Source organism: Panicum hallii, chromosome 7, assembly GCF_002211085.1.
Source record: "Panicum hallii strain FIL2 chromosome 7, PHallii_v3.1, whole genome shotgun sequence".
Classification (NCBI taxonomy): Eukaryota; Viridiplantae; Streptophyta; class Magnoliopsida; order Poales; family Poaceae; genus Panicum; species Panicum hallii.
Window position 1 is genome coordinate 395,046 of NC_038048.1, and position 27,362 is coordinate 422,407.

General features: G+C 45.8%; 2 protein-coding genes across 6 annotated transcripts; one reads left to right on the forward strand and one right to left on the reverse strand.

Annotated features, from left to right (window-relative positions):
- Positions 1–11: 11 nt before the first annotated feature.
- Positions 12–4,667, reverse strand: LOC112901486 (TATA box-binding protein-associated factor RNA polymerase I subunit B-like). Of its 5 annotated transcripts, XR_003230308.1 has the most exons (7): positions 3,764–4,660; positions 3,097–3,668; positions 2,854–3,010; positions 1,943–2,067; positions 1,078–1,573; positions 487–634; positions 12–291 (listed from the first exon to the last, which is right to left on the reverse strand). XR_003230308.1 is itself a non-coding variant. In XM_025970415.1 (6 exons), the coding sequence occupies exons 1-5, from the start codon at positions 4,344–4,346 to the stop codon at positions 1,112–1,114; spliced, it is 1,896 nt and encodes a 631-aa protein (XP_025826200.1). In that variant the 5' UTR covers positions 4,347–4,667; the 3' UTR covers positions 207–634; positions 1,078–1,111. The 5 variants fall into 5 exon arrangements, 4 of the variants coding, with proteins under 4 accessions (XP_025826200.1, XP_025826197.1, XP_025826198.1 ...); XM_025970415.1 differs by having other exon boundaries at positions 207–634; positions 2,854–3,007; positions 3,764–4,667; XM_025970412.1 differs by having other exon boundaries at positions 207–634.
- Positions 4,668–12,396: 7,729 nt separating this feature from the next.
- LOC112899415 (prostatic spermine-binding protein-like) lies at positions 12,397–12,888 on the forward strand. Its single transcript, XM_025967870.1, has 2 exons — positions 12,397–12,492; positions 12,538–12,888. The coding sequence occupies exons 1-2, from the start codon at positions 12,397–12,399 to the stop codon at positions 12,886–12,888; spliced, it is 447 nt and encodes a 148-aa protein (XP_025823655.1).
- Positions 12,889–27,362: the final 14,474 nt, after the last annotated feature.

Sequence of the window (27,362 nt, forward strand, 5' to 3'; positions counted from 1 at the left end):
AAAAAAAACTTAAAATGGTTCACAGACAGGCAAGGGTAGCAGCAAAGTCAAGATTTGCCCTTAACCCTGATGACGCTGTAATTAAAAAAAAAAGAAAATAAAACATTTGACGGGACAACCGTCAAACAGTTTAATTAATTGTCCTCGGTGAACCTGGATACAGGACAGACATCTACTTCCACAATCCATTAAAGAAACTGCATGTGTTTCCCAAGATGCAAAAGTTTTATTTGCATGTCATCCCTTTTAAGTTAGTTTCAGTGCCAAAATCACTATTATGCGATTGAAAGCCTGCAAGCAAACAAGTACAATATTGCAGAAATGATTCCGAAAATGATTGCATCAGCAACTCTAAGAAGCTTTTTAGTGTATAACAAGGATCAAACATCATGATCCTCATTCATCAACTTGATGTTGATGAAAGATGGATTTGCAACATAAGCAATGAACAGAAAAGGATTATCCTTCCTGTTGGTTCCAACCAACCTGTTCAGTGACTTTGGTGCAGATTCCAACCTTTTTCTCTTGCCATCCAGTTCACAAACTGTCACTGCCTCACCATTGCTGATCCCTAAGTATTAATGCTGCCATGAACCAGTGAGTTTTGCTAATGAAACTGTTGTTGAATCCACCACTGCAATGATTAGGACGAACATAATTATGTTCATTCAAAAGAAGACAGGCAAAGTTTTGGTTCATCACTTAATCCTACAGATTGCTTCAGCACATAAAGACCCACAAGCAGCCATGTTCTTAGTGTGCTCAGCTTGCAAACCAATGCCCACAGGCCACAGCAACAAGCCCTTGTTTTGCTGAGGTATATAGCTAATCATCCTTCAAACCACAGTTAAACAATGTGATTACATGCTTTGCCAGAGGTTTTCTTCGTTTGTGTGCCATCAGTACATGAAACACATTCAGATAGTAAACTCTAACTGACCAAAAATCACATGGTATTCCTGGAGTGGTAAAATGCATGAAATTAAATGTTTTTTATATTAAAAGCAGTAGAACTAGCAGGCCAAAACCCTCAAGGAAAATTCTATTTTAAAAAAAAAAATTGGTGCAGAAACTTACTATGTTGGCAGAGTACGACACTCTATCAAGAACTTCAATCTGATACAGGCCTTAGCTCATCTTTCGGTTGGCTAGAGAGGTTCTGTAAGGTGTTCAAGCTTCTTTCAATTCGATCCTCAATACATGCAAGTCTCTTCTCAAGATTTAACACACTAATATGCATGATACAAACATTAACTTCTGCAAGCTTTGCAAAAGCTCGTAGCAACATGTAGTAATCAGCATGCGCAACATAAACAAAGCCACCACTTAGTCTCCTCCTCCTATAACGAAGATAACCATCAGATTTCCTTGGTTTCCTAGGTGGCATATAATGAAATCCATGATCTTGCATCTCTGACTTGATGATTTGCATTGCATCATCATCTGAAGATGAAGAAATGCAACTTGCTTCAATAAATGTTCCATCCCGGGAGCGCTTTTTCACTCCATCTGTAATTGTCATTTCTTCAACACCTTGAGACTGGGATTTTACATGATCTTTTGGATTGTCATCCTGAAATGTAACATCATCAACATCAAAATATTTCATAGTTGGGAACAAAGTTTGTGCAAGAAACCTAGAATGATGCTACCAAAATAACCTCTCAGCCATAAAAAATCAACATGAAGACCCCACCCCAGAGCAAACATTCAAGGTTCAAGGTCAAGCTTAATCTGTAGACTGCCTTGACTACTATAGATTTTCTAGAAAATCTTATGATGGCAAGTTTGGCATGATATAAAGAGAAAGAACTGCTCCAGAATATGAGAAGGGAATGATTGATATGTAATGGGCAGAGTCTTCAAGTTACATACTATGGTATTTTTGGCACCTCATGCAAAAGGAAAAGAGGTGACAACATTTTCAAGCAAAGTGCAATACCTCTGTAGCCTTGAACATATCCCGAAAGATCTCTATGAGATGCTCCTCTTCCGTTGAACATGTAAGCCCAGTAAAAATAACTTCCTTGCAGTATTTGAGATAAGAACGGAGGTCACTTGAGTAGTCTGTAAAATTAGAAACATCAAGTCAGTGTCCTACCATTAAGTACTCCCACCAGCCACCAAAGTGTCAACCAAAGACCCAAGAAATCATTGCATTATAACTTTATCAAAGATATAAATGCAAGAATCTAAACTGGCATACAAAATAATATGAGGAACAACTCTTATTTTCATAATATCACACTCCTATAATTCTTAATAGATTAAATGAAAATAATTTCACATGGTCAGTATAACATCTTATTGACTTTGCAAAGTTAAAATATCATCTTTCTGTAACTGGCAGAAATTATAGAAAAATCTAGTACTTCCCATTTCAGTGATGAAATGAAATTACTCGACACCATTTATAGGGACAAAAAAGGAGAAGCAAAACTTTGTCTTAATTGAAGCACATGCCAAAGTGATCTGATGTTCTCCATCAGTTTGCCCTGTTTGTTTTTGGAAGTAGAAGCATATCTGTAGATGACAATTGTACTACATTAAGGCATTACCAAAGGAGTAACATTTGAGTAGTCCAGAATGCTCGCAAACAGTTAAGACACAGAATGACGCACAGGAACCTACATGTGCTTTTACCCCCACATTAGCTTTTCACTTCCAGGCAGGGAAGAGAACAATACCTTTAAGTCCATGAAATATGCAAATGACCTTTGTACTTAATTTAGTATAGCAAGTTGAATATAGATTAACTATTGCCAACATAAGCATGACACAGACTAACATGAGTACTAGAAAATAAAGCTAATGGGGACATAAGGCAAAGAGCCAAAGGCTGTTCAAATTTACCATGCACAACATTGATTTTATCATAGGCAGCTGCAATAGCACACAACAGTTCTCTCATGCCAAACTCCTCGCTGTTACTGTCATCAAGAATCCTGAAAGTTGATGAATTTTCATCAGGAGCAGATCCACCTGCGTTTCTCCTTTCCTCACAAATCTTCTGCAAAGAACTACAACTTCAGTCCATTTGCATTTATCAAATAATTTAAATGACATAGGGAAAGGGAATCTATGTGGCAAACTCACCTCCCATATGCCTTGACCGTTGATGTTATACAGAACTCGTAGAGTCACTACAAGTATAGCCATCACACAAACCCGTGTAGGGACTCTAGCAGGATTACTGGACAACCATAATTCTGCAGGCATTGCCCACTCATAAATTCGGCATGCATGGGGAAGGATTTTATCTACAGGCAGTGCCAAGTCTTTCAAACAACATTGAGCAATTGCATAAAAGTTAACTGAAGGAAGCCTCAAGCCTATTCTTTGTGCTATGGATCCAGCAGCAGCTTCTAGTTGCCATGCTCCAATAACTTGCACCGGCCTGAACAGCTGCCTTGCATCCAAAGGGCAGCGTTGCTGGTACAGTGAGCTCCCAAGGAGCCTGTCCACTTCAGTAAACACTGCCAGATAAGGGATTTTGGATTCCATTGCCCACCTGTAAATGTCACTAGGTAGGATGGCCTCACGGGCAACATGACAGGCCAAGAAACAAACTGCCAGTGTCGAGTAAATGGGCAGCAACGCCCTCAGGGAGCGCAGAAAGGCAAACTCAACCCTGCGCCTGTCTTTTTGTTGCGGAAAGATACTATCGTCTGCAAACAAGAGAAGCATTCATGTGGAACTTGTTCTGTTTTTCCGATGGAAATTATTACCTAAACAAGAGCGAGCGTGGATGGCTAATAATCACCTCCACCGCCAGAACGCTTGTCGTGGTCCGCGAGCGCCTGGCGCGCCCACATATCGTCGAACACCTTGGATGCGGCGACCCACCGCACCCAGATGTTGCCAGCGACGCCACATACGAGTGCGCCCACCCGGTGGCGCTCCACCAGCACCTCCAGCTGCCGCTGCAGAATGACCTGGAGCCCCCTCACGTAGCGCCAGCGCACCCGCGCCGCTAGATCCTCGGGCTGCCCCCACGCCCCGACTCTGGGCGCAAAATCCCGCGGCTCGCTCGGCTCCAGGAAGTCGTCGAACCCGGCGGGGGCAGGGGCGCGGGCGGGGGCGGGGGCGTGAGGGGTCCTCGGGTAGGGCGCGGGTGTGTGGGTGGCGACGCGGCGGACGGAGATGCTGCCGGTGGCGAGAAAGTCGTGCGCGTCGGCGGCGGTTGCCTGCGTGGCGTGCACGGCAAAGCACCTGCGGCACGTGAACATCCCCTCTTCAGCGTCGTCGGCGCTGTAGTCGTCGGCGGAGCTGCAGTATTCGCATACGAGGTGGAGGACGCCGCCGCCGTAGGGGTCGGGCGAGGCGCCGTCGGGGTTGAGATCCATGTCTGCGAGCGACGGCGGCGAGAAGCAGGGGCGGCGTGGCTGCGCAAGCGAGAGCAGCAAGGGAAGTGCGGCGGCCGGCGGCGCCGGCCGAGAACCCCTCCTGATAAAGCCTGAAGTTGCCTGCTGTGGACGATGGGCTGGGCCTGTAAGGCTTGAGTTGGGCTGTACAATACTCCTTTGTTTTTTTATCTCTACTGGTGGAGATCGGAAAACCTTCCGGTAGTTTTTTTCTTATATAGCTTCCGGTGCTGGAGATTCGTGCAGGAGCTGTTGGATTTTCTACCCCTATCCCCACTCCCACCCGCCTGTTCTGCCCGCCGTCTCCCCGCCATTACTGCTACTGCTGGCTGACCGCCACCTCCGCCGCGCTGCTACTACGGCCGGCACGCCGCCGCCGCGGCTGCTTCCTCCCACGGACGCCACCGTCCCCAGCTGCTTCCACGCGCCGCCGCCGCCCCGCCATCGCGGCCGCTTCAGCAGCATGCGGGCATCGGCGCTCCCAGTGGCCACCACAGCTGCTGCTTCCATGCGCCACCACAGCTGCCTCCGCCATGGCTACCTTCACCGCCGCTGCTCCCGCGCGCGCCGCCACCATCGCCGAAGAAGAAGCTAGGAAACTGTTGAAATAGATTTTGAAAAAAGTTGATCTAGACTTTAAAAAATGTTGAATTTAGTTTTTTAAAATGTTGAAATAAGTTGCAAAAAAATTTGATGGTAGTATTTGTTTGAAAATGTTGATTGAGTTTTAAAAAATGTTGAATCTGCTATTTTCAAATGTTGATCATTTTTTGAACAATATTGAATCTAATCTTTCGAAATGTTGAATTTGGATCACTAATTTGGGCTTAATGGGCTTTAAATCCAAATTGTTTAACCAGCTTCCACAAGTTATATAGGAGCCCCCAGTGGAGATGCACGTGCCTGTTTAAAATCAAATTATCTAACAATGATTGGATTACATCAAATCACTACTAAAAGATATCTTACTACTACAATAAGATATAACAAAGCAAAGCAATCGATCACATTTATAGCATACTCTTTTTTCCTGCAATTCATCGGTGGACCACATATGATAAAATAAAAAATTTACAAATGTACCCCACCAGCATAATTTTATAAAAGAAAATATATCGATCAAATAATAAACATGCCACATGTCAAGGCATGTTTAGATGTATACACCGTACTATACTCAATCATTATGAATTCTTGCATATGAAACATTGCAGCCATAAGCCATCCACAATCTTCAAGCGTGTGACCTACGGGGAGAACATATATTAGAATGAGCACGATAACACATAACTATATGCATAAATGCATATTATTACATATCACTGTTATATAAAAGCTGTAGCACAAACCCACCTCACGATTCTAAAACATCTTTGTATACAATATTCTTCACATTCTTTCTAGTAGGATCGATGATCATGTTTCTTTTTGCAAGAACCCACGTACTCTCATGAGAAACACCTCTCTGGAGAATGCCGTATATAGTTGTCCGTGTGAAAACACATGCTTAAGGAGGTAGGTACCTACATTAGGTATGGCCTGACCCTGTGCTTTGTTAATTGTCATTGCAAAACTGAACCGGATAGGGAACTGCTTCCTATTAAACTTGAACGGAAGAGTGAGGTCTTCGGAAGGAGACATTGGAATCCTCGGAATGAGCACCCTCTTACTTGCATGCTGCCCATTCACAATCTCAGCATCAATTGAATTATTCTAAAATCCTCGTACGACGAGCCAAGTACCATTGCAAAGGCCATTATGAGAATCGAGATTACGAAGCAATATAACAAGATAATTCTTCTTAACCTTCAACTCATTAGGGGGCAACCCATTAGGAGTAATCAAATTGAGAAAATCAAGAGGATAGTTGTTACTCGAGTCATCATGAATAGAGTCAAAGCTGTAGAAATTCTTCCGCTTCCCTGGAAATCTATCAATCATAAGTGCATTCACTGCATCAACATGTTCATTCCACCATGCATGAACTGTTCTTGTTTAGAATTCCACATGGACCATGCATCATATATTTGCAAACAAGCATATGCAACTCAGGATACTTTTCCTTATCTGGAAGTTCTGTTGAGATATATTTATCATAATTATCAGAAGTCTTTAACTTACTCTCAGGTTCCATAATCAGCAGAAAGTGCTCGTGTAGCAGGCCCTCTTCTCAAACTCTATCACATGTGCCCATGCAGCAACCTAGCCAAGATGACCCTTTTTAAATAAAAAATCATGCATGTCCGGTAACTTAGCATGATACATCCTTGCAACAACATCAGGTGATCTTGGGGAGTCTATCCTGGAAGCAGTTATGCAACTATCTCATCCCAGTACGGATTGCATGTTATTGTTATGAAGAAATCTGGCTTCCCAAACCATGTAACCAGTGTCATGGCATCCATGAATCTAGACTACACGTCACGAGCACTGCCAGGAAAATCCTTACTCAAAACAACCCTGAGGCCAGCCTTCGAAGCATCAGCCTCTCCTGCGGTGAGCATGTCTAGAAGACCCTAATCACAGCAAAATTGAACATTTTTAGATGCTAATTGATGGGATTACAGTGAAATACTAACTTCATGGCTCTTAGTTAAATTGAGCTCACCTGATATAGATCTACACAAATTATAGCATGATGTGCTACCTTCACGTACCAATCTAGACGCATTGACTCATCCTTGACATACATGTCAACTGCAAATTGCTGGAAGAGCCGACCGTCATGAAAGAACACATTGAATTGACCTTCATGAATCTGTAGCTTGAAGCAATAATACTCTCTAGCACTAACATGACGAGGGGATCCTCCACCAGCTGTCATTAAGACACATAGTTGTAACTTGAAACCATATTGTTTAATAATACCATATGATAATATCTAATATCTAAATAAATGGACAGTATACCTATATCGTCAAGCTCATCATCAGGACCATCCTCGTTCTCACTTTGCTCATCCATTTTGTGGTCTTTCCCATTAAATCATAATAAACTGAGCATCACTATTTTGCCTTCTTAAGACGCTGCACTTGAACTGCACATGATTCGTCACCATCCTCAAGATCACATGTGAATGAGATATTATATGAATAAGTATAGTGTCCAAACATCAGTATATAATTATTATTATTATATGTTTGAATATTGTAAAATAATATACTACTCAATACAAACCTTGCTTCTTATGCTTCATATACTTTCTCTTGGGCTTAGAAGGAGGTGGAACCTGATATTCGATCTTTTTGTCCTGCCATCCGGTCTCACCACTAGAGAAAAACAAAGGTTAGACTAATGGGTCGTAGCAACCATGGTATGCCCTGATATAGTGAGGTCGTTCCTCACTGCCATAAATTATTATGCTACGAGAAAACTTCTGTTGAGAGTCATTACCGTCCACCCATATAGCAGCGACATGATCCATCACAAGTGCATTATATCTTCTCTGATCAATAGGTATGCTGGTATTAATTTCAATGTTGCACTCTGCAATATTAGAAACTGAACCGAGACTCTTGAATAGAAGCACTTATGGGTTGTCCTGTACAATTCCCAAAATCAACCGGATCAATGTAGTATCAAGCTTAGGCGACCTTTTGACCCTATGTGCAATGGTTTCATCAAATATAGCTGCATATGGCGAGGCCCTCTCCCACCAGCCACAACTGATCCAATCTATAATATATCTGACCGTGTGCTTTAAAACAATACACCCCAGTACCTCGTGCAGACGCAAGATTATGATCAATGGAAACTCCAAAACTTGTGAAAGAGAAGTGCGAGTTAAAATACCAAACGTGCTTCTAAAAATACTTTGCATCCTTGTCAGTCTGACTTGGAAACAATCGGCGTAATTCAACCAGTAACTCTGGAATATATATGTTAACTTTCCCTTTCCTGCAACAGAAGGCGGACCCTTCACCTGGGAATCTCTTTGCATGCAGAATTCGCAGTTTTTAGCTTTCTTTAGGATATGGTGTTTCTTCGGAAGATCTTTGTACACTGCATCATATGGATCCGAACTTTTGGAACCAATATCGGGATCTACAACATATTCATACTCAAAATCTGCGTGTATATACGATGAAGAAAATTAAGTTATCAATCATAGACAAGGTATAAATAGTAGTCATGTCATTACTCAAATAAAAAAAACTAACCTCTAACATGAAATACATGAGCTTCATCATCTTCTATAGTCTCTGGTCCATAATCCACTAGGTTCATTTGATCTAAATCATTCTCTATTAAATAGTAAATGACTTCATTGTTAATTAATTATCAAATAAAAATACACATGCATGCTAAAATAAAAATTATACCTTCAACTCCTTGCATCTGATCATCTGGTTCCCATAAACCCGAGTCAAACTGATCTTCTTGGTCCACATTTACGGTGACCTAATTGTTGTTGCATTAATGTAGACAGAAAGGTCCCAACACCAGGTGTATCTATCTCTTTACCTGAAATTGTAGGTCAAATGTGATAGTCTATTATATACATAAAAGATATGAAAGCTATGTTGCACACAGGGCGCTTAGTATCTTTTTTTTTTATAAGAACAGATTGATGCATTCATGAAGTACCTTGGTTGGAATTTTTTTTCTTGCGGCATTCAATAGCTTCAATATCTTTTCATGCTCAATATTATTATATACAAAACTGATAAAGATAGTAGATCATACCTTGATTTTCTATGTTTCTCTGCTTGCATGACTCAATAATTTTAATAATTCTTTCACTCCTTGCCAAACCATCCATGTCATGGTATCTTTTTCTTTCATTCTCCCTCTTTTGCTCCTCTAGGGTGAGTTCATCTTCAATTGCTAATGTGCAAGTACCAAATGGCGTAAAAGCACACACCATCGATCACATCTGCATCATTTTAATTTATAAAAATTCAACTGGCAGCATTGATCAAAATGATTGCACCAGCAATGGTTATTACAAAAACCTTCGTGGTTCGCAATGGTTGCAACAGCGTCTGATAGAGATCCAAACTACTTGCTTGTTTTCTGGCATTCCGATCAGCCTTCTGCTCATCTGTCATCCCATGATACTTTCTGCTTGCCCTCTCCCTATGTTTATCCTTCCGTCACTCTAAAATAGACCGTTCGGGATTGGTAGCTGGATGCAAATTGAAATCGCAATTATTATATCATAGTGATGATAACTAAAAACCAACATTGGTACTGTTAAACTCATAGCAGGTAACGAGTATGTAGCATCAATATCGTTCTTTACTATCCTTGCATAAGAATAATTGCGATGCAGCCAATTGTCATCAAGATCCTCTGTTCTGACTTCATCTGTATGTATGCCAGTGTGCACATTATATGATAAATAGCATCTCATTGCTTAAAAAGTGACTCACAAACCTGAGATGGAAGTTACTACTGTTCCAAAGGTCACTGACGAAAAACCATTCGAAAGGAAGGTGATCATAGCAAAAAAAAAATTACCAAATAGATTACAATTGATTACTTGGTGTGTTTGCAACAACATCGCTTCCATATGTTTGGTTAATAACTGATTTGAAACCCACATGCAATGTATTTTCTGTTAGCATCATCACACATAAGCGCTGAAATTTGCAGTATTAAATATCAAATTTTACCAGGCTACTCTATAATCGTGCTAGCAGCTTCTCTCTCATCCTTCTTTCGATGGTAATTTTCACTCCTTTTAGAATTCAACTCAGCTTTTTTCTCAACTAGCATGCTTCCATACTTTTTCTCTTGCCTTTTGGCGTTTAAGTTCCCATGAATTATTATTTCCTTGAGCAGAATCATATTAAGTCGATGATATAAAGTTTACTAACAGCAAAATAAGAAAAAAATACAATGTTTATTACCATTATGTGGATCAGATCATCATGACTTGCTCGTTTATTATGGTTTTTGCATGTATTCATAATATCTCCAAGTGGGGAATGGCCACATCCAATTTTTTTCCTCCAGCAAGCTATTAAATTCAAACCCAATAAATAAATTTAAATATTAATCATTAATTCACACAAATAAATGATATGTCATAGCATCAATCTACGTACCTCAGCATAGTTTCGTCCCGTGGCATATCATGACTGTCCGATAGATGGCGGCTGGCGGTCGGAACTTCCACAACACCGAACTTTGACGTTCGGTTAGCCAGCAGTGATCGGAACAACGAAGGACCTATGGAGAAGGAAGTGGCATGATGACCGTCCGGCGGCTACTTACCTCAAAGTAGAGAGACATCGCCTAGCGTGGTGTGGCGGCCATCCGGCTAATCACGAGGCCGATCTGTTGGGGTGGCCATCCATGGCGGCGGTCGTCGGGCGCGGTGGGGCAGCTGTCTGGCGCAGTGTGGTGGTCGTCGGCGTGATGTGGTTGATGTCCAACGCAGCATGGTGGTCGTTGGGCGTGGTGTGGTGGACGCCAGACGCGGGGTGGTGGTCGTTGGGCGTAGCGGCCGTTAGCCGAGCACTACACCAAAACAGCTCAATTTCGTCAGCCACATTTATTTTCGTCGACCCATGGCAAGCCGACGAAAACTACTAAATTAGTTCGCCGGTGTTGTCGGTCAAAACCCACCGGCGAACAGCGACAGGCAACACGAGGAGCCAGGAGGCTCCCGGGACTACTGGTGGGCCCCGGACCCTCGGTCAATGGCCCAGGATCTGGCACACGACCTGGCCTCTGGGTTGCTAGGCGTGCCACCTGACCTTGTACCTGATCAGGAAGGTGTAGAAGTGATTTCAGTTAGTTTCCTGCATGCACAGACACGTTCAAACATTAGTCCGAGCCGTGATTGGCTCATCGGGTGATCCCCGATATCGGCTGTAAAGAGCTGATTGTCTTCCAGTATCATATCGGATCTAAGCATTTAAACATAGCGCACATATCTGATAATAATGAGAATTTGCTCTGTAATCAATAAGCTAATTCAATCTACGACGGTTAAAACTTTCACCATATAACCAGAGCATCCTACGCATAGTTAAGCCTAACAAATATGAAAAATAATAGAATAATAACCTAAACAGAGGCCTAAAAATCAACAGAAAGCCGATTCTCGAAACAATCCCTCTTTAGATTAATACAACGCATCAAACATACTGCCGGATCATTTAACTCGTTTGAAGGGCCTAATCATGCGAATATTAAGTTAAATCTTTGATGAACAAAGACTAACCATAACAGATCGGATCTACTAATCGAAACAGAGCAAGGTGTTGCCCTTACACCCGAGATCGGGCACGAGGATAGCTAAACGCTTACGAGTGACAAGCAACGCATGAATATAGTATGAAAAGCCGATGCGTCCTTATAAGCGTTAAGATAACTAGTGTTACTCACCATCAACAACGCTTCAGTACGAGGAATATGAAGATAAATAGGCAGGAACAATGCTGCCCCGATCACGCGAGGCGTGATCGGGGTTGCACGGCACTTACCCGGGAGAAACCCTAGAACAGGGGTGGCGATGCGCCGAGAGTTGTTTGCGAATGGTTGTTGTTCCGTCTCTTTATTCGTAATTCAAGGTACATATTTATAGTCCGGAGACTTGCCTCTCCTAACCAATCCTAATTGACAACGACATGAATCCTGGCTATCTCTATCTAAACTAATTTAAACGCACACACTTATCTAGATACATGGCCAATCCTGGCCTTAAAATGCCCGTGCAGGGTCCGATTCGCAAGCCCATTACAATTATCCTTTAAGCCCATCTTGCTCACGGCCCACCTTCTGGCCTAGCTCAATTATGGTGATAACACATGCCCCCTGGTTTCGGTAATAATTATTCTGAAACCATTTTTTTCTCTTTCCATCGCCTCGCCTCTTCGACTTCCAAAATCCGTACACACGTGCCGCTTCCACTTCCACGGGACGTGCCTACCCTGCATCTAACTCCTTGGAAACCGTCACGGTGCCGATTCATATTCCACTCCTGCCTTTATAAGCCTACCCTTGGTAGATTTCTTTTCACTCATCCCCTTCCTTCAGCCATTAGCAACCGCACTAGTACACCTCTTTTTCTTCCTTAATGGCTTCCTCATCTTCTGCTTCCTCCATCATTTCCATCGAGTCTGAGTCCACTCGAGAGGCGACTCCAGAGTATGATCCCATCGCCGCCTATGAGGCCTGCGCATCTCTGCATTGGGATGCAGACGAGTGAGATTTCCAGGCTTGGTCAGGGGATGATGAATCCCTGACCGACGGTGAAGATCTCCAGCCCGTCCTCGTCGGGGAGCTGGATGAAGATGACGAGGACAACATGTCCTGGGAGGGGGACTTCTCCTCCTCGAAGGAAGAAGTTGATACCCCATCAACAGAGGAGGACTCGGTGGCAGGAGGCTTCCTGCTTGGCGGGTCGTCGGAGGACGACGACGATGATGACGATGAAGAGACCAAAGATAGCAGCGACAGCGGTGGAGACAATGGTGGCAGCAATGACGACAGCAGCGACGACAACAGCGACATCAGCGCGGCCCCTCCGATCAAGCACCGCAAAGTCTTAGGCACCTACTTGTGGTAGATCGTAGGATCAAGCTGATAGATCGGCTTTAGGAGCAATCGGCTCCCCTTTTGTAATAATTTTCCCTTATGAATCAAATCCTTCATTTTAATCAGCAAGTGCCAAAAACCGATTCACCGGGAGCCGATGGTAACATATCGGTCCTTTCCCTCAAAGTGCCGATCTGGATCTAAGTCGATCCCTGACGTAATACCATCTTCTTAAATCTGGAACCTTCCTGAAACAAATCTCCACAGATTCCCCGAATCCAAGTTGCGCTCCAAAACCCTTGCTCATAAATCCAATCGCAAAACCCAGACCAAAACCTCAGAACGCAAACCCAAAACTTGAGAAGCAAACCCTAGATCCAGTTTCCAAGTCTTCGATCACCATTGGAATTTCAGATGGCGGAACCCTCGAATGTCGATGCGGGCATCCTTGGTCTGAAGGTAAAACTCCGAACTTTCACTAATTTAATGAAGTAATTATTCGAACCCTTGAAGCATTAAATGATCCCTTCTGGTTATTTGGCTCTTATTGATTCTTCAGGTTTCAGATATTCTTTTGCCTCATCCTTCTTCCCCTAATTCCTTTTGCCTTGGGCCTCGTTCTTATGAGAGTCTAGTAGATTTGATTTCTTGTGAGGCTAACAGGATCCCATTTGTAAGCCAAGACATAGATTTTGATTCCTGGGCCGACAGCCTGCGTGCCTGGCCGAATCCTCTCGAGGGCTGTGTGTCCTGGTACAACAGAGTAGCAAAAACCTACCAATCCATATGGGAAACCATAGGAATAGCCGATGCTCTGTCTCTGTCGTTGTCCCCTCTTGAGAAGAATGAAAACCTTCTAAAGACCATCGTCTATTTTTGGTCTGATGCTTCGAACTGCTTTTTATTTGGCCATGGGCCGATGACTCCCACCCTCATGGATGTCATGATGCTTACTGGTTTGGATATTGCATCGCCCAGCCCTTCTGCCTTTAAACTGCCTAAGGTCCCCTTTAAATTATCCTCCAAAATAGAATGCACAAACTGCGGTGCCTACCTGAACTAGCACATCAAAACCAAAGGCCCTGTAACTGAGAAAGAACATACGGCCTTTCTGAATCTCTGGTTGGAACACTTTCTATTTTGCGGTCCTTCCCTTGCCCCAACCAAAAACTACCTCTCCCAAGCATATGAACTGGCCAGAGGTAATACTGTTGGCCTTGGTAAATTGTTCCTTGGGGAGGTCTATAGATATCTTCACCTGATGTCTTTGAGCCTGCTTACCCAAAAGAAACTCAGAACCGGTGGTCCCTGGTGGTTCATCCAGTTATGGGCTCACCTATATTTTTAGGACCACATACCAAACTTCCGTGTTCTTGCCAATAACTCTTTTCCAGATCAGAGTGGAAGATGAATCAGGTGTATCAGCTTCGGCTAGGCTTTGTATAGTCTTCCTGGTAGAAAGTTGAATCCACAAACACCTTAAGTTGGTTTAGGATATTCTACCGAGGCATGGACAACCCAATTTTCCTCCCTTATACAGATTCTGAAATCTTTGAGAAACCAATTGCCTTCAAATTGGCTGACTTTGCCGATGATGATAGCACTCGGCATTTATACTCTATCATAATTCGCCCTTGCTTCCTTTCAGTTGGCATGAGCACCTCCACAAGAATCATCAAGCCAGGTTATGAGCTTTACCAGCTGATCATAGCAGCCCGGCAATTTGGTCTTGGGCAAGTTCTTCCCCACTTCTTCCTCCACTATCTAACAATAAGTAGGGCTGATCTACCCGATATTCTCACCAGCCAGAGATGCTATAGCCTGTTTGCTGATCTTCACATTGCTTAGTGATCGCATTCTTGTGAGTTGGAGAGTGTTTAGTGCATTGCATCAAAGAGGTTGATCATTGAGGCACTAGTTGTCACACCCGATTTATAAAGAACATAAATCGAGCAATCATATATGCGCCAGGATCAAGTCACGCATATATACGACAGAATCATCAAGATATCACAACACATATCACGAATAACTTTAATATAAATCGTAAATGAATTATTTTATTACAACCGAATCAAGAATCGGTTCAAGAGTTGCGGAAGCGTAAAAGAGATACATGAAGAGTAGGGCGCCACAGGGACGTCGATTGGGAGACAAACGCCTAGAAGTCGTCGAAACCGCCGACGTAGTCCTCCACGTTGCCGGGCACTGAGCAGCAGTCGAAGGTATTCAAGAGAACAGAAGAGTAGAGAGGCAAGTGTGAGTACAAACTCGTACTCAACAAGTATAACACAAACTATGAGGCTCTAGGCTTGCTGACTCAACTGCATTAGCTTTTAGTCTTGGCAGAATTTTATTAAAACTATTTACTACAAGTGGATGAATTACCATAAACCCGAATTGCATAAGAAATTAATCAATATTTATTAGGAACCACTGAGAACCATCCAAACCAAAACCACTCGGGGAATCTCCCTAATCAAAGGTTGATAACCCCACTAATCAGACGGAGGATCTGGGCCGCTCATGACTGTGAGCACAGCTGATATATCAGTTTTACACTCTCGAGAGGTTGCACAACTTTACCCACAAGTCGTGAGCTACGCTAGTTGTTCATCACACTTCCTGAGGTGAGATGGCTAACAAACACACTACGAGACCGTTACAAAGGATCACGTTGGTAAGGTGTAACCGCTAAGGATTCTGGATCAGCAACGATGGGGCCCAACTCCGGGGGTACAAGACACACAGCACAGACCAAGCCGGAGGAGCAGGGACTATTGAAGCTTACCACCCCTCTTGCCCATGCAGGTAAGTTACTCCCGAACCAACACGACCTAATTAGTAAGTCAAGACTGTCCCATTCCAGTCTTGTGGTTGCGCGGTTGTCCCAGGTTGTCGCTCTATGAACCGGTCCTTATGGAGAGTGGCCAACCAAGCACTAAGCACCGTGCTGGCCCCCTAAACCATGTTTCTATTAAAAACATCTTTTAAGGAGACGTGAGCCACTCAAGCACACAGCACAGAGGGCCACTCTCAGAATTAAGTTGCATAAGACCATTAATCAAATTTAATTAAAAAGGACCAAGTGTGTTATAGCGCAGCAACCTAGCACAACTAACCAAAATGCAACCCAAAGGATATATATATATAGGATAATAAGTGGCTAGGAAAGTCCTTATAGGCATACAGAATTAAAATGCAGTATGAAATTGTATTTGAAAGTGATAGGAGGTTCATGTTATACTTGCCTTCCTCGTACTCTCCCGGCTGCTGCTCGAACTGCTCGGAAGATGGCTGCTCCTGGTACTCATCCAAAGGCTCCGCGTCTACTCACGATCATCAAGCATAGTCCACACATACACACATGCACAACCATAGCAAACTATAAGGAAACAGTACACCAATACAATAGAACAGCACACAAAACTAGCCTAGAACTATTCTACGCGTTACAACGATCGCGCGAGCGCAAGAATCACCTAAAACGGAGCTAAGATGCGAAATCTAGGGCTAAAACAAAGTACAGGGGCTTTTCTGTAAGAAAACAGGGAAACCAGGGACCTAAATGTAATTAAAGGCTAGATCTGGGGTCTAACACGCTAAAACCTTAGGGCTGGACGGCGAGTTCAATTTCCAAAGAACTCAGGGGCCTAAACGAATAAAACCGGACCTATCTGAGAATAGTTTTGAACTAAGGATGTACTGCGGGTTGATTTCCCAAAAGGACAGGGACTCTTTAGCAAGAAAACCAGGCTGAAGCGGTACGCGCTAATCTGGACCACTGGATCTAACTTCTACGGCCCAGATTAGATCTATTTCGCGAAAGGGTACGCGCGCAACGTGGCCGCTGGATCTAGATCTAATGGTTCACACGCGATCCGGTTCGGACGGTCCGATCTGTCCGAGGGGGTCCAGTCCACTGGATCTTGATCGGAGGGCTGGGATTGAAGAGGTACGCGGGATCTAATCCTACCCACTGGCCGCGGATCGGACGGCTCAGAAGAAAAGGGGGTCCGGGCGACGGTGTGGCGACGCCGGCAGCAGCTGCCGCGGCGGCGCGGCTCGGAACTCGCCGGAGCTCGGCGTTCCCTCCGCTCCGGTAACCAATCCTCCACAACTTCAGGTCAGGGAGCATCACCTCAGCACGGGGAACTCATCTGGGATGAACATAAGCGGCCTAGATGACCATGGCTGCGGAACGACGGCGAGGGGCGGCTCGGCGCGGCGGCGTAACGACGGTGCGCGCGTTCCAAGAGCTACGGCCTGCCCAAAGGCTACGAGATCCGGCGCAAAAGAACCAGGGAAAGAAGGGGAGGCTCACCAAGGGCTTGGGGTGGCCGGAGCTGATCACCGACGGCGACGTCGTGGCTCGATTCCGGTGATGCCGGGGTCTAGAGCTCCAATGCACGGCTCGGGAGGCTTCTAGGGGACGAGGCGGAGCTCTGGCGGGGGCTGTGGTGGTCTAGAGCATGGCGGAACGGCGGCTCGACGGTGAGGCCGAGGGAGTTTGCGCGGCGGAGGAAAGAGCTGCGGCGCTGAGAGGTTCGGGTGGCGGCGCTGGGTAGGGTTCTAGGCCACGAGGGCGTAGAGGTTCCCCTTATGTAGGGCAGCGGCGCTACCTTGGCATGCGGGCCCGGAGAAGAGGAGCTCGCTGGGGATCTCGGGCGGTCGTTGCGAGGCTGGTAGAGGGAGGAGGAAGAAGGGGCCGACAGGTGGGGAATGACCAAGAAAGAAGGAATAACTGAGGAAAGAACGAGAATGACTAAGAAAAGAAGGAATGACTGAGAACAGAAGGAATGACTGAGAATATAAGGAATGACTGAGAATAGAAGGAATGACTGAGAGAAAGGAAGGAATGACTAAGAATAGAAGGAATGACTGAGAGAAAGGAAGGAATGACTGACCTACTTTCCTGTCTCCTCCCTTTTCTTTTTTTTTCAAACCAACTCGATTCTATTTGAATTCAACCCCTATGCACTCAACCAAATAAAACTTATGCACCAGCATGAATGCACAAACATGTTGAACCTAAAATAAATTTTAATTCTTTGCGTTTTGAAATTACTTTAAATGCAAGGTAAATTAGAGAAAACTCTGGAAAATTTTATTTAAGCCCAAACAAATTCATTAAAATTAGGGAAAATTACATTAGGGTGTTACAAACCTACCCCCCTTACAGGAATCTCGTCCCGAGATTCGAATAGGCTAGCTAGCAAAGAGATCGGGATATGTCTTCCGTAGCTCATCTTCTCGCTCCCAAGTAGCCTCATCCTCCGTGTGGTGACTCCACTGAACACGGCACATCTTGATCCTCTTGTTTCTGGTAACTCTCTCAGACGTCTCCAGAATCTTCACTGGATGCTCGGTGTAGGTCAGATCCTCCTGTACTTCCAACCCTTCCAATGGTGCTTGTTCTTCCGGCACCCTCAAGCACTTCTTCAGCTGAGACACGTGGAACACATCTTGCACTCCTGAGAGTTTGGGAGGCAACTCCAAACGATATGCCACCTCACCTTTCCGTTCCAATACCTTGAACGGACCAATGTATTGAGGGGCTAGCTTCCCTCTCACATTAAACCGGCGGATTCCTCTGATCGGCGAGACCTTCAGGTACACATGATCGCCCACTGCAAAGGTCAGATCTCGACGACGAACATCCGCATAGCTCTTCTGACGAGTCTGAGCGACCCTCAGATTCTCTCACACCTGCTGTATCAACTGCTCTGCCTCTTCAACAATATCTGGACTGAATACCTGCCTCTCGCCAATCTGATCCCAATACAGCGGAGTCCTGCACTTCCGACCATACAGGGCCTCGAAAGGAGATTTCTTCAGACTGGCCTGATAGCTGTTGTTATACGAAAACTCTGCATAAGGCAGGCACTTATCCCAGCTGGTACCATACTGAATAGCACAAGCTCGAAGCATATCCTCCAACACTTGGTTGGTTCGCTCTGTCTGCCCATCTGTCTGAGGATGATAAGCGGTACTGAAGCGCAGCTTCGTATCCAACGAATCATGCAGCTGCTCCCAGAACTGTGAAGTGAACTGAGATCCTCGATCAGATATGATCTTCTTTGGAACACCATACAGACAGACAATCCTGGAGATGTACAACTCTGCGAGTCTAGCACCGGAGTAGGTAGTGTTCACCGGAATGAAATGGGCAACCTTCGTCAACCGATCCACTACTACCCATATGGAGTTGTACCCTTTCTGAGTACGAGGCAATCCAACAATGAAGTCCATAGTGATCTCCTCCCATTTCCACTCTGGAATTTTCAACGGCTGCAATAGACCTGCTGGTCTCTGATGCTCTGCCTTGACACGCTGACAAGTGTCGCAGATAGCCACGTACTCCGCAACGGAACGCTTCATTCCATACCACCAGAATCGTTCCTTCAGGTCGTAATACATCTTCGTGCTGCCTGGATGGATAGAATATGCTGTATCATGAGCCTCACTCAGAATCAACTTTCTGAGGTCATTCACATCCGGCACACATATACGACCCTTGTACCACAAGGTACCCTGATCATTCTTCCTGAAATGAGGTGCTTTGCCAATCTTGATCAGGTCACGGATCTCCTGCAGCTTCTTATCATCTTTCTGATGCTGCCTGATCTCTGCCTCTAGAGTGGGTTCTGCCTCGAATGATGCACTCGAGGTGTGATGCAGGAAACCCAGGCTCAACTGCTCAAACTCCTCACATAGCTCCTGAGGCATCTGAAAAGCCATGGCCATGTTAACATAGCTCTTCCTGCTCAGAGCATCTGCTACAACATTAGCCTTGCCCGGATGGTAGTGAATCTCCAGGTCATAATCCTTGACCAATTCTAGCCATCTTCTCTGCCGCATATTCAGCTCACTCTGAGTAAAAATATACTTGAGGCTCTTGTGATCAGTGTAAATATCACACCTCTGCCCAAACAAGTAATGCCTCCATATCTTCAGAGCATGCACAACTGCGGCTAACTCTAGATCATGAGTGGGATAATTCAGCTCGTGCCGGCGCAACTGCCGTGAAGCATAAGCTATAACTCTGCCTTCCTGCATCAGAACGCAACCAAGACCATCCCTCGAAGCATCACAATACACTGTGAACCTCTTGCTCTGGTCTGGCAGAGTAAGGACTGGCGCCGTAGTCAACCTCTTCTTCAGCTCCTCGAAAGCCTTCTGACGCTCATCAGTCCAAGAGAAATCCACACCCTTCTCTAGCAAGGAAGTCAAAGGCTTCGCAATCTTGGAGAAATTCTCAATGAACCTCCGATAATATCCTGCTAAGCCCAGAAAAGAGCGGACTTCCTTCACTGTCTGCGGTACCACCCAGTTAAGCACATCCTTCACCTTTCCGGGGTCCACAGCAATACCTCCCTTGGAGATCACATGACCGAGGAATGGAACCTCGTCAATCCAGAATTCGCACTTGCTGAGCTTGGCATACAGCTTGTGCTCTCTGAGCCTCTGCAACACCAGCCTCAAATGCTTCTCATGCTCCGCTTCTGACTTGGAATATATCAGGATATCATCAATGAATATCACCACAAAGGTGTCCAGATAATCCATGAAAACCTTGTTCATCAGATGCATGAAGAAAGCCGGAGCATTGGTCAAGCCAAAAGACATGACCGTATACTCGTATAGCCCATACTTGCAGGTGAATGCCATCTTCGGGATATCCTCGGAACGAATCTTCAGCTGATGATAACCCGAACGCAAATCAATCTTCGAGAATACACAAGCACCCTGGAGCTGATCGAAAAGATCCTCAATACGAGGCAATGGATGCTTGTTCTTGATGGTGACTGCATTCAGATCCTGATAATCGACGCACATTCTCTTCGCGCCATCCTTCTTCTCTACAAGCAATACAGGAAAAGCCCAAGGAGAGAAACTGCGACGGATATAGCCCTTGGCTAGTAACTCATCGATGGTCTTCTTAACTTCCTCGTGCTCAACAGGTGCCATACGATAGGGCCTCTTAGCAATAGGAGCTGTGCTAGGCAAGAGATCAATAGAAAACTCAATGTCGCGATCAGGCGGCATACCTGGCAAATCATCTGGAAAGACCTCCGGGAATTCAGACACCACGCGAATACCATCCGTGGGTCTAGCCTCCATCTGATGAAGAAATCCAGAGGGTTCTGTAGCTCCAACAGTGACCTCCTGACCATCCGGTGCTGACAGAAGAACAGTCCTCTGTGCACAATCTATCCGGACTCCCCACTTAGCAAGAGTCTCCATCCCGAGGATCACATCAATGCCCTTGGTGTCTAGCACCATCAGATTTGCACTGAAATCTACCCCCCTTATGGCCACACTGACTCTGGGACAGAAGATATGAGACCTCAACTGCCCTCCCGGTGAAGATACTAACATGCGCCTCTTTAATGTGCTAGTAGGAATACCATGATGCTCAACAAAAGACTGAGTGATGAAAGAATGCGTAGCACCAGTATCAAAAAGCACTGTAGCAGGGTGGGTGTTGACCATGAACGTACCAATAACCACGTTAGGAGCCTCGGCCGCTGACTCGGCCGTCACATGGTTCACCCTGCCCTGAGCTGGGGCCTTGGGCGGTGCTGCACGCCCTTGCTGTCCTGCCTGTGCCTTCCGGGGGCAGACATTGGCGTAGTGCCCCGGCTCGCCGTAGTGGAAACACACTCGCGGAAATGCAGCGGCCTGTTGCCCAGGAGGAGGAGTGGGCACTCCCTGCCTCGGAGCTGGTGGAGCCGGAGGCGCTGGAAGCCTCTGACCCTGTCCTGCCTGCTGCGGAGGACGAGGAGGGAACTGCTGCCGCTACTGGGGATGCTGATATCGGGGACGAGTGTTGCTGCCCGACGAAGATGGAGCCATCTTCCTCTTCTTATCCTCAATCTCTTGGCGCTTACGCTCGGTGTTGAGGGCAGCATCAACCAGTTGGTTGAAGTTGTCGAAGTGGTGATTCAGCAGCGCATACTGGATGTGATCATCCAGTCCCTCCTTGAAATACTCCTGCTTGTCGCTATCACGGGCGACGTCAGCAGGGGCATAGCGGGCCAGCTGAAGGAAACGGTCACGGTACTCTGTTACCGTCATCGATCCCTGAAATAACGAACACAGATAGCAAGGATAGAAATTGCTCAATGTGTCAGGCTTACGGAAAAGATCAAGGATAGATCAAAGCTCAAAAGAAACTGCAGGGAATTCTATTCAAATTTACCTGCTTAAGGGCACGGAACTCCTTCTGCTTCATCTTCATGATGCCCTCAGGAATATGGTGGTTCCTGAAACGCTCACGGAACTGGTCCCAGGTGAGAGAGTCGCGGTCCTGAGCCGGGTAGGACTCCCACCAGTCGAGAGCAGAGCCTCGCAGCTGCCCTGCTGCGTACAGAACTCGCTCCCGGTCGTCGCACTGCGCAACAACCAACTGGCGCTCCACCGAACGAAGCCAATCGTCCGCCTGGAGTGGGTCCGTGGCATGAGAGAAGGTCGGAGGATGACCTCTCAGGAAATCCGCACGCCGATCACGGGGCTGAGGTGGTGGAGGAGGCGGAGGCTGAGCGTGAATCTGCTGCAGAGCCTGAACAATGTTGTTCAAGGTCGCCATCATCTGCATCTGGAGCTGGAAGAACTGTTCCGGGGTCAGTGGTGGCGGCATCGGCAGCGGCTGACCAGTACCCTGGTTGTTCTGCTCCTGCTGGTCAGAACCGGAACCGGTGCGCCTGGTGTTCACCATCTGATTGCAACAAACGAAATCTATGAGAACGAGATATTGTGCAGCTGCGGAAATAAAACTTCGGAAGGATATGACAGAGAGAAAAAGAATATAGGTTTTACCCCCAACGTTCTAGCTCAATTTTTTTATTATTTAGTTCAAGTTGTGTTAGGGTCGGTTTGCATGGGCAAGTTTAACGACTAGACTATGCAATCAACCAAAAATCCAAATCAAACATTTGCACCATAACAAACATTCAATATTCACAACTTAGTTGAGTTTATCACACCACTCGACTAACACACTCGTTCTAGCGTATTTTCATCGGGACAACCTAAACTTATAGCTTATAGGGTTAGACACTCAGGCCAACGTCTACGGAGACTCAAGCTATTTCTCGGAAAAGACAGGAGAGATATAGCAAATCAAGGACTTAAGACTCAAGGAATAGAAGCAGAAAAAATGATGTTTGAAGATTTGCGGAAGCAAGGCAAGAGAAAAGAAGTCCTATACTCGTCCAGATCTATCCAGGCTTCGTCCTACAGTCGATATGGCTCTGATACCAATCCTGTCACACCCGATTTATAAAGAACATAAATCGAGCAATCATATATGCGCCAGGATCAAGTCACGCATATATACGACAGAATCATCAAGATATCACAACACATATCACGAATAACTTTAATATAAATCGTAAATGAATTATTTTATTACAACCGAATCAAGAATCGGTTCAAGAGTTGCGGAAGCGTAAAAGAGATACATGAAGAGTAGGGCGCCACAGGGATGTCGACTGGGAGACAAACGCCTAGAAGTCGTCAAAACCGCCGACGTAGTCCTCCACGTTGCCGGGCACTGAGCAGCAGTCGAAGGTATCCAAGAGAACAGAAGAGTAGAGAGGCAAGTGTGAGTACAAACTCGTACTCAACAAGTATAACACAAACTATGAGGCTCTAGGCTTGCTGACTCAACTGCATTAGCTTTTAGTCTTGGCAGAATTTTATTAAAACTATTTACTACAAGTGGATGAATTACCATAAACCCGAATTGCATAAGAAATTAATCAATATTTATTAGGAACTACTGAGAACCATCCAAACCAAAACCACTCGGGGAATCTCCCTAATCAAAGGTTGATAACCCCACTAATCAGACGGAGGATCTGGGCCGCTCATGACTGTGAGCACAGCTGATATATCAGTTTTACACTCTCGAGAGGTTGCACAACTTTACCCACAAGTCGTGAGCTACGCTAGTTGTTCATCACACTTCCTGAGGTGAGATGGCTAGCAAGCACACTACGAGACCGTTACAAAGGATCACGTTGGTAAGGTGTAACCGCTAAGGATTCTGGATCAGCAACGATGGGGCCCACCTCCGGGGGTACAAGACACACAGCACAGACCAAGCCGGAGGAGCAGGGACCATTGAAGCTTACCACCCCTCTTGCCCATGCAGGTAAGTTACTCCCGAACCAACACGACCTAATTAGTTAGTCAAGACCGTCCCATTCCAGTCTTGTGGTTGCGCGGTTGTCCCAGGTTGTCGCTCTATGAACCGGTCCTTATGGAGAGTGGCCAACCAAGCACTAAGCACCGTGCTGGCCCCCTAAACCATGTTTCTATTAAAAACATCTTTTAAGGAGACGTGAGCCACTCAAGCACACAGCACAGAGGGCCACTCTCAGAATTAAGTTGCATAAGACCATTAATCAAATTTAATTAAAAAGGACCAAGTGTGTTATAGCGCAGCAACCTAGCACAACTAACCAAAATGCAACCCAAAGGATATATATATATAGGATAATAAGTGGCTAGGAAAGTTTTTATAGGCATACAGAATTAAAATGCAGTATGAAATTGTATTTGAAAGTGATAGGAGGTTCATGTTATACTTGCCTTCCTCGTACTCTCCCGGCTGCTGCTCGAACTGCTCGGAAGATGGCTGCTCCTGGTACTCGTCCAAAGGCTCCGCGTCTACTCACGATCATCAAGCATAGTCCACACATACACACATGCACAACCATAGCAAACTATAAGGAAATAGTACACCAATACAATAGAACAGCACACAAAACTGGCCTAGAACTATTCTACGCATTACAACGATCGCGCGAGCACAAGAATCACCTAAAACGGAGCTAAGATGCGAAATCTAGGGCTAAAACAAGGTACAGGGGCTTTTCTGTAAGAAAACAGGGAAACCAGGGACCTAAATGTAATTAAAGGCTAGATCTGGGGTCTAACACGCTAAAACCTTAGGGCTGGACGGTGAGTTCAATTTCCAAAGAACTCAGGGGCCTAAACGAATAAAACCGGACCTATCTGAGAATAGTTTTGAACTAAGGATGTACTGCGGGTTGATTTCCCAAAAGGACAGGGACTCTTTAGCAAGAAAACCAGGCTGAAGCGGTACGCGCTAATCTGGACCACTGGATCTAACTTCTACGGCCCAGATTAGATCTATTTCGCGAAAGGGTACGCGCGCAACGTGGCCGCTGGATCTAGATCTAATGGTTCACACGCGATCCGGTTCGGACGGTCCGATCTAACTGCGGGTTATGGACGGTCCGATCTGTCCGAGGGGGTCCAGTCCACTGGATCTTGATCGGAGGGCTGGGATTGAAGAGGTACGCGGGATCTAATCCTACCCACTGGCCGCGGATCGGACGGCTAAGAAGAAAAGGGGGTCCGGGCGACGGTGTGGCGACGCCGGCAGCAGCTGCCGCGCGGCGCGGCTCGGAACTCGCCGGAGCTCGGCGTTCCCTCCGCTCCGGTAACCAATCCTCCACAACTTCAGGTCAGGGAGCATCACCTCAGCACGGGGAACTCATCTGGGATGAACATAAGCGGCCTAGACGACCATGGCTGCGGAACGACGGCGAGGGGCGGCTCGGCGCGGCGGCGTAACGACGGTGCGCGCGTTCCAAGAGCTACGGCCTGCCCAAAGGCTACGAGATCCGGCGCAAAAGAACCAGGGAAAGAAGGGGAGGCTCACCAAGGGCTTGGGGTGGCCGGAGCTGATCACCGACGGCGACGTCGTGGCTCGATTCCGGTGATGCCGGGGTCTAGAGCTCCAATGCACGGCTTGGGAGGCTTCTAGGGGACGAGGCGGAGCTCTGGCGGGGGCTGTGGTGGTCTAGAGCGCGGCGGAACGGCGGCTCGACGGTGAGGCCGAGGGAGTTTGCGCGGCGGAGGAAAGAGCTGCGGCGCTGAGAGGTTCGGGTGGCGGCGATGGGTAGGGTTCTAGGCCACGAGGGCGTAGAGGTTCCCCTTATGTAGGGCAGCGGCGCTACCTTGGCATGCGGGCCCGGAGAAGAGGAGCTCGCCGAGGATCTCGGGCGGTCGTTGCGAGGCTGGTAGAGGGAGGAGGAAGAAGGGGCCGACAGGTGGGGAATGACCAAGAAAGAAGGAATAACTGAGGAAAGAACGAGAATGACTGAGAAAAGAAGGAATGACTGAGAACAGAAGGAATGACTGAGAATATAAGGAATGACTGAGAATAGAAGGAATGACTGAGAGAAAGGAAGGAATGACTGAGAATAGAAGGAATGACTGAGAGAAAGGAAGGAATGACTGACCTACTTTCCTGTCTCCTCCCTTTTCTTTTTTTTTCAAACCAACTCGATTCTATTTGAATTCAACCCCTATGCACTCAACCAAATAAAACTTATGCACCAGCATGAATGCACAAACATGTTGAACCTAAAATAAATTTTAATTCTTTGCGTTTTAAAATTACTTTAAATGCAAGGTAAATTAGAGAAAACTCTGGAAAATTTTATTTAAGCCCAAACAAATTCATTAAAATTAGGGAAAATTACGTTAGGGTGTTACACTAGTGGGATTCCAAGCAAGCGTCGTTGGCTTGTTACTCTTGGAGGTTGCCGTCTCCTAAATGGCTTGGAGATCGTGTGAGTCACCGAGCACTTAAAAGGAGATTGTAAAGGTGCTGTGGCCAAGTTTGTGAGAGGTTGAGCTTGCCTCGCCGGAGCGGTGAAGAGCATCTTAGTGGAACCGAAGTTTGGAGAGGTTCTTTGATCGATTGGCTCAAAGCTAAGTGAAGACTTGGTAGAGAAGCAATCGAGTTCATTGAATCCACCTCAACATGGATTAGGGGTGACCGGCAAGTCATCGACACCACGGGATAAATTCTTGTGTCTTGAGTATTATTTCTTATCTTGCAATTCTTTACCGCATCTACTCTTTTGCAAGTTTACATTCCTAGATTCTAGTTTTGCTTGATCACCCTAGATTGCAAACCCAACTTAGCTCAACTTAGGGTAGAAATTTAGTTCTCTTGTTGTACTAATTAAATTTCCCCTAAGTGCTTTGTTTTTTTTGTTAAAACCGTCCATTCACCCCACCTCTAGCCGGTGTCCTTAATCCTACAGTATGTCATAGCCGTCTTCTCCTGTAACGCATTTCATGAGTACACCTGATTGTGCGCCACGAGGGTAGAGTTTATTGTCAACTAGGACAAAACCTTTGCTTCTGCGCATGACACGAGCTACTGCTGCACTTTTTGCGTACATCCCCGCTGGTAGTCTTTGGTCCCGGATGAAGTCGATGTAAGTTTCTCTCCAGTCCTCCCCGAGCATCATAAGCTCCCGATTGGGCTTCTGAGGGTCAGTATCAGTGGTTATCTGAGGTGACGACTTGATGGATGGTTGCTTCAGCTCCTGGATAAAAACTCCCGCTGGAACTTGTGCACGGGTGGATCCTAGCTTGGATAGTATATTTGTGCCGACATTGTGTACCCGTATCACTTGATGAACCTCCAGTCTGGAAAATTTGTTTTCC

Bases quoted from the DNA above. Each gene is read 5' to 3' on its own strand.
- LOC112901486 (XM_025970412.1), bottom strand. From the start codon at position 4,346: ATGGATCTCAACCCCGACGGCGCCTCGCCCGACCCCTACGGCGGCGGC. The intron at 3,011-3,096 runs GTGAGTTTGCCA...AGTTCTTTGCAG, and splicing joins ACGGTCAAGGCATATGGGAG to AAGATTTGTGAGGAAAGGAG. The intron at 2,068-2,853 runs GTAAATTTGAAC...CTAATTTTACAG, and splicing joins TAAAATCAATGTTGTGCATG to ACTACTCAAGTGACCTCCGT.
- LOC112899415 (XM_025967870.1), top strand. From the start codon at position 12,397: ATGGCTTCCTCATCTTCTGCTTCCTCCATCATTTCCATCGAGTCTGAG. The intron at 12,493-12,537 runs GCCTGCGCATCT...TGAGATTTCCAG, and splicing joins ATCCCATCGCCGCCTATGAG to GCTTGGTCAGGGGATGATGA.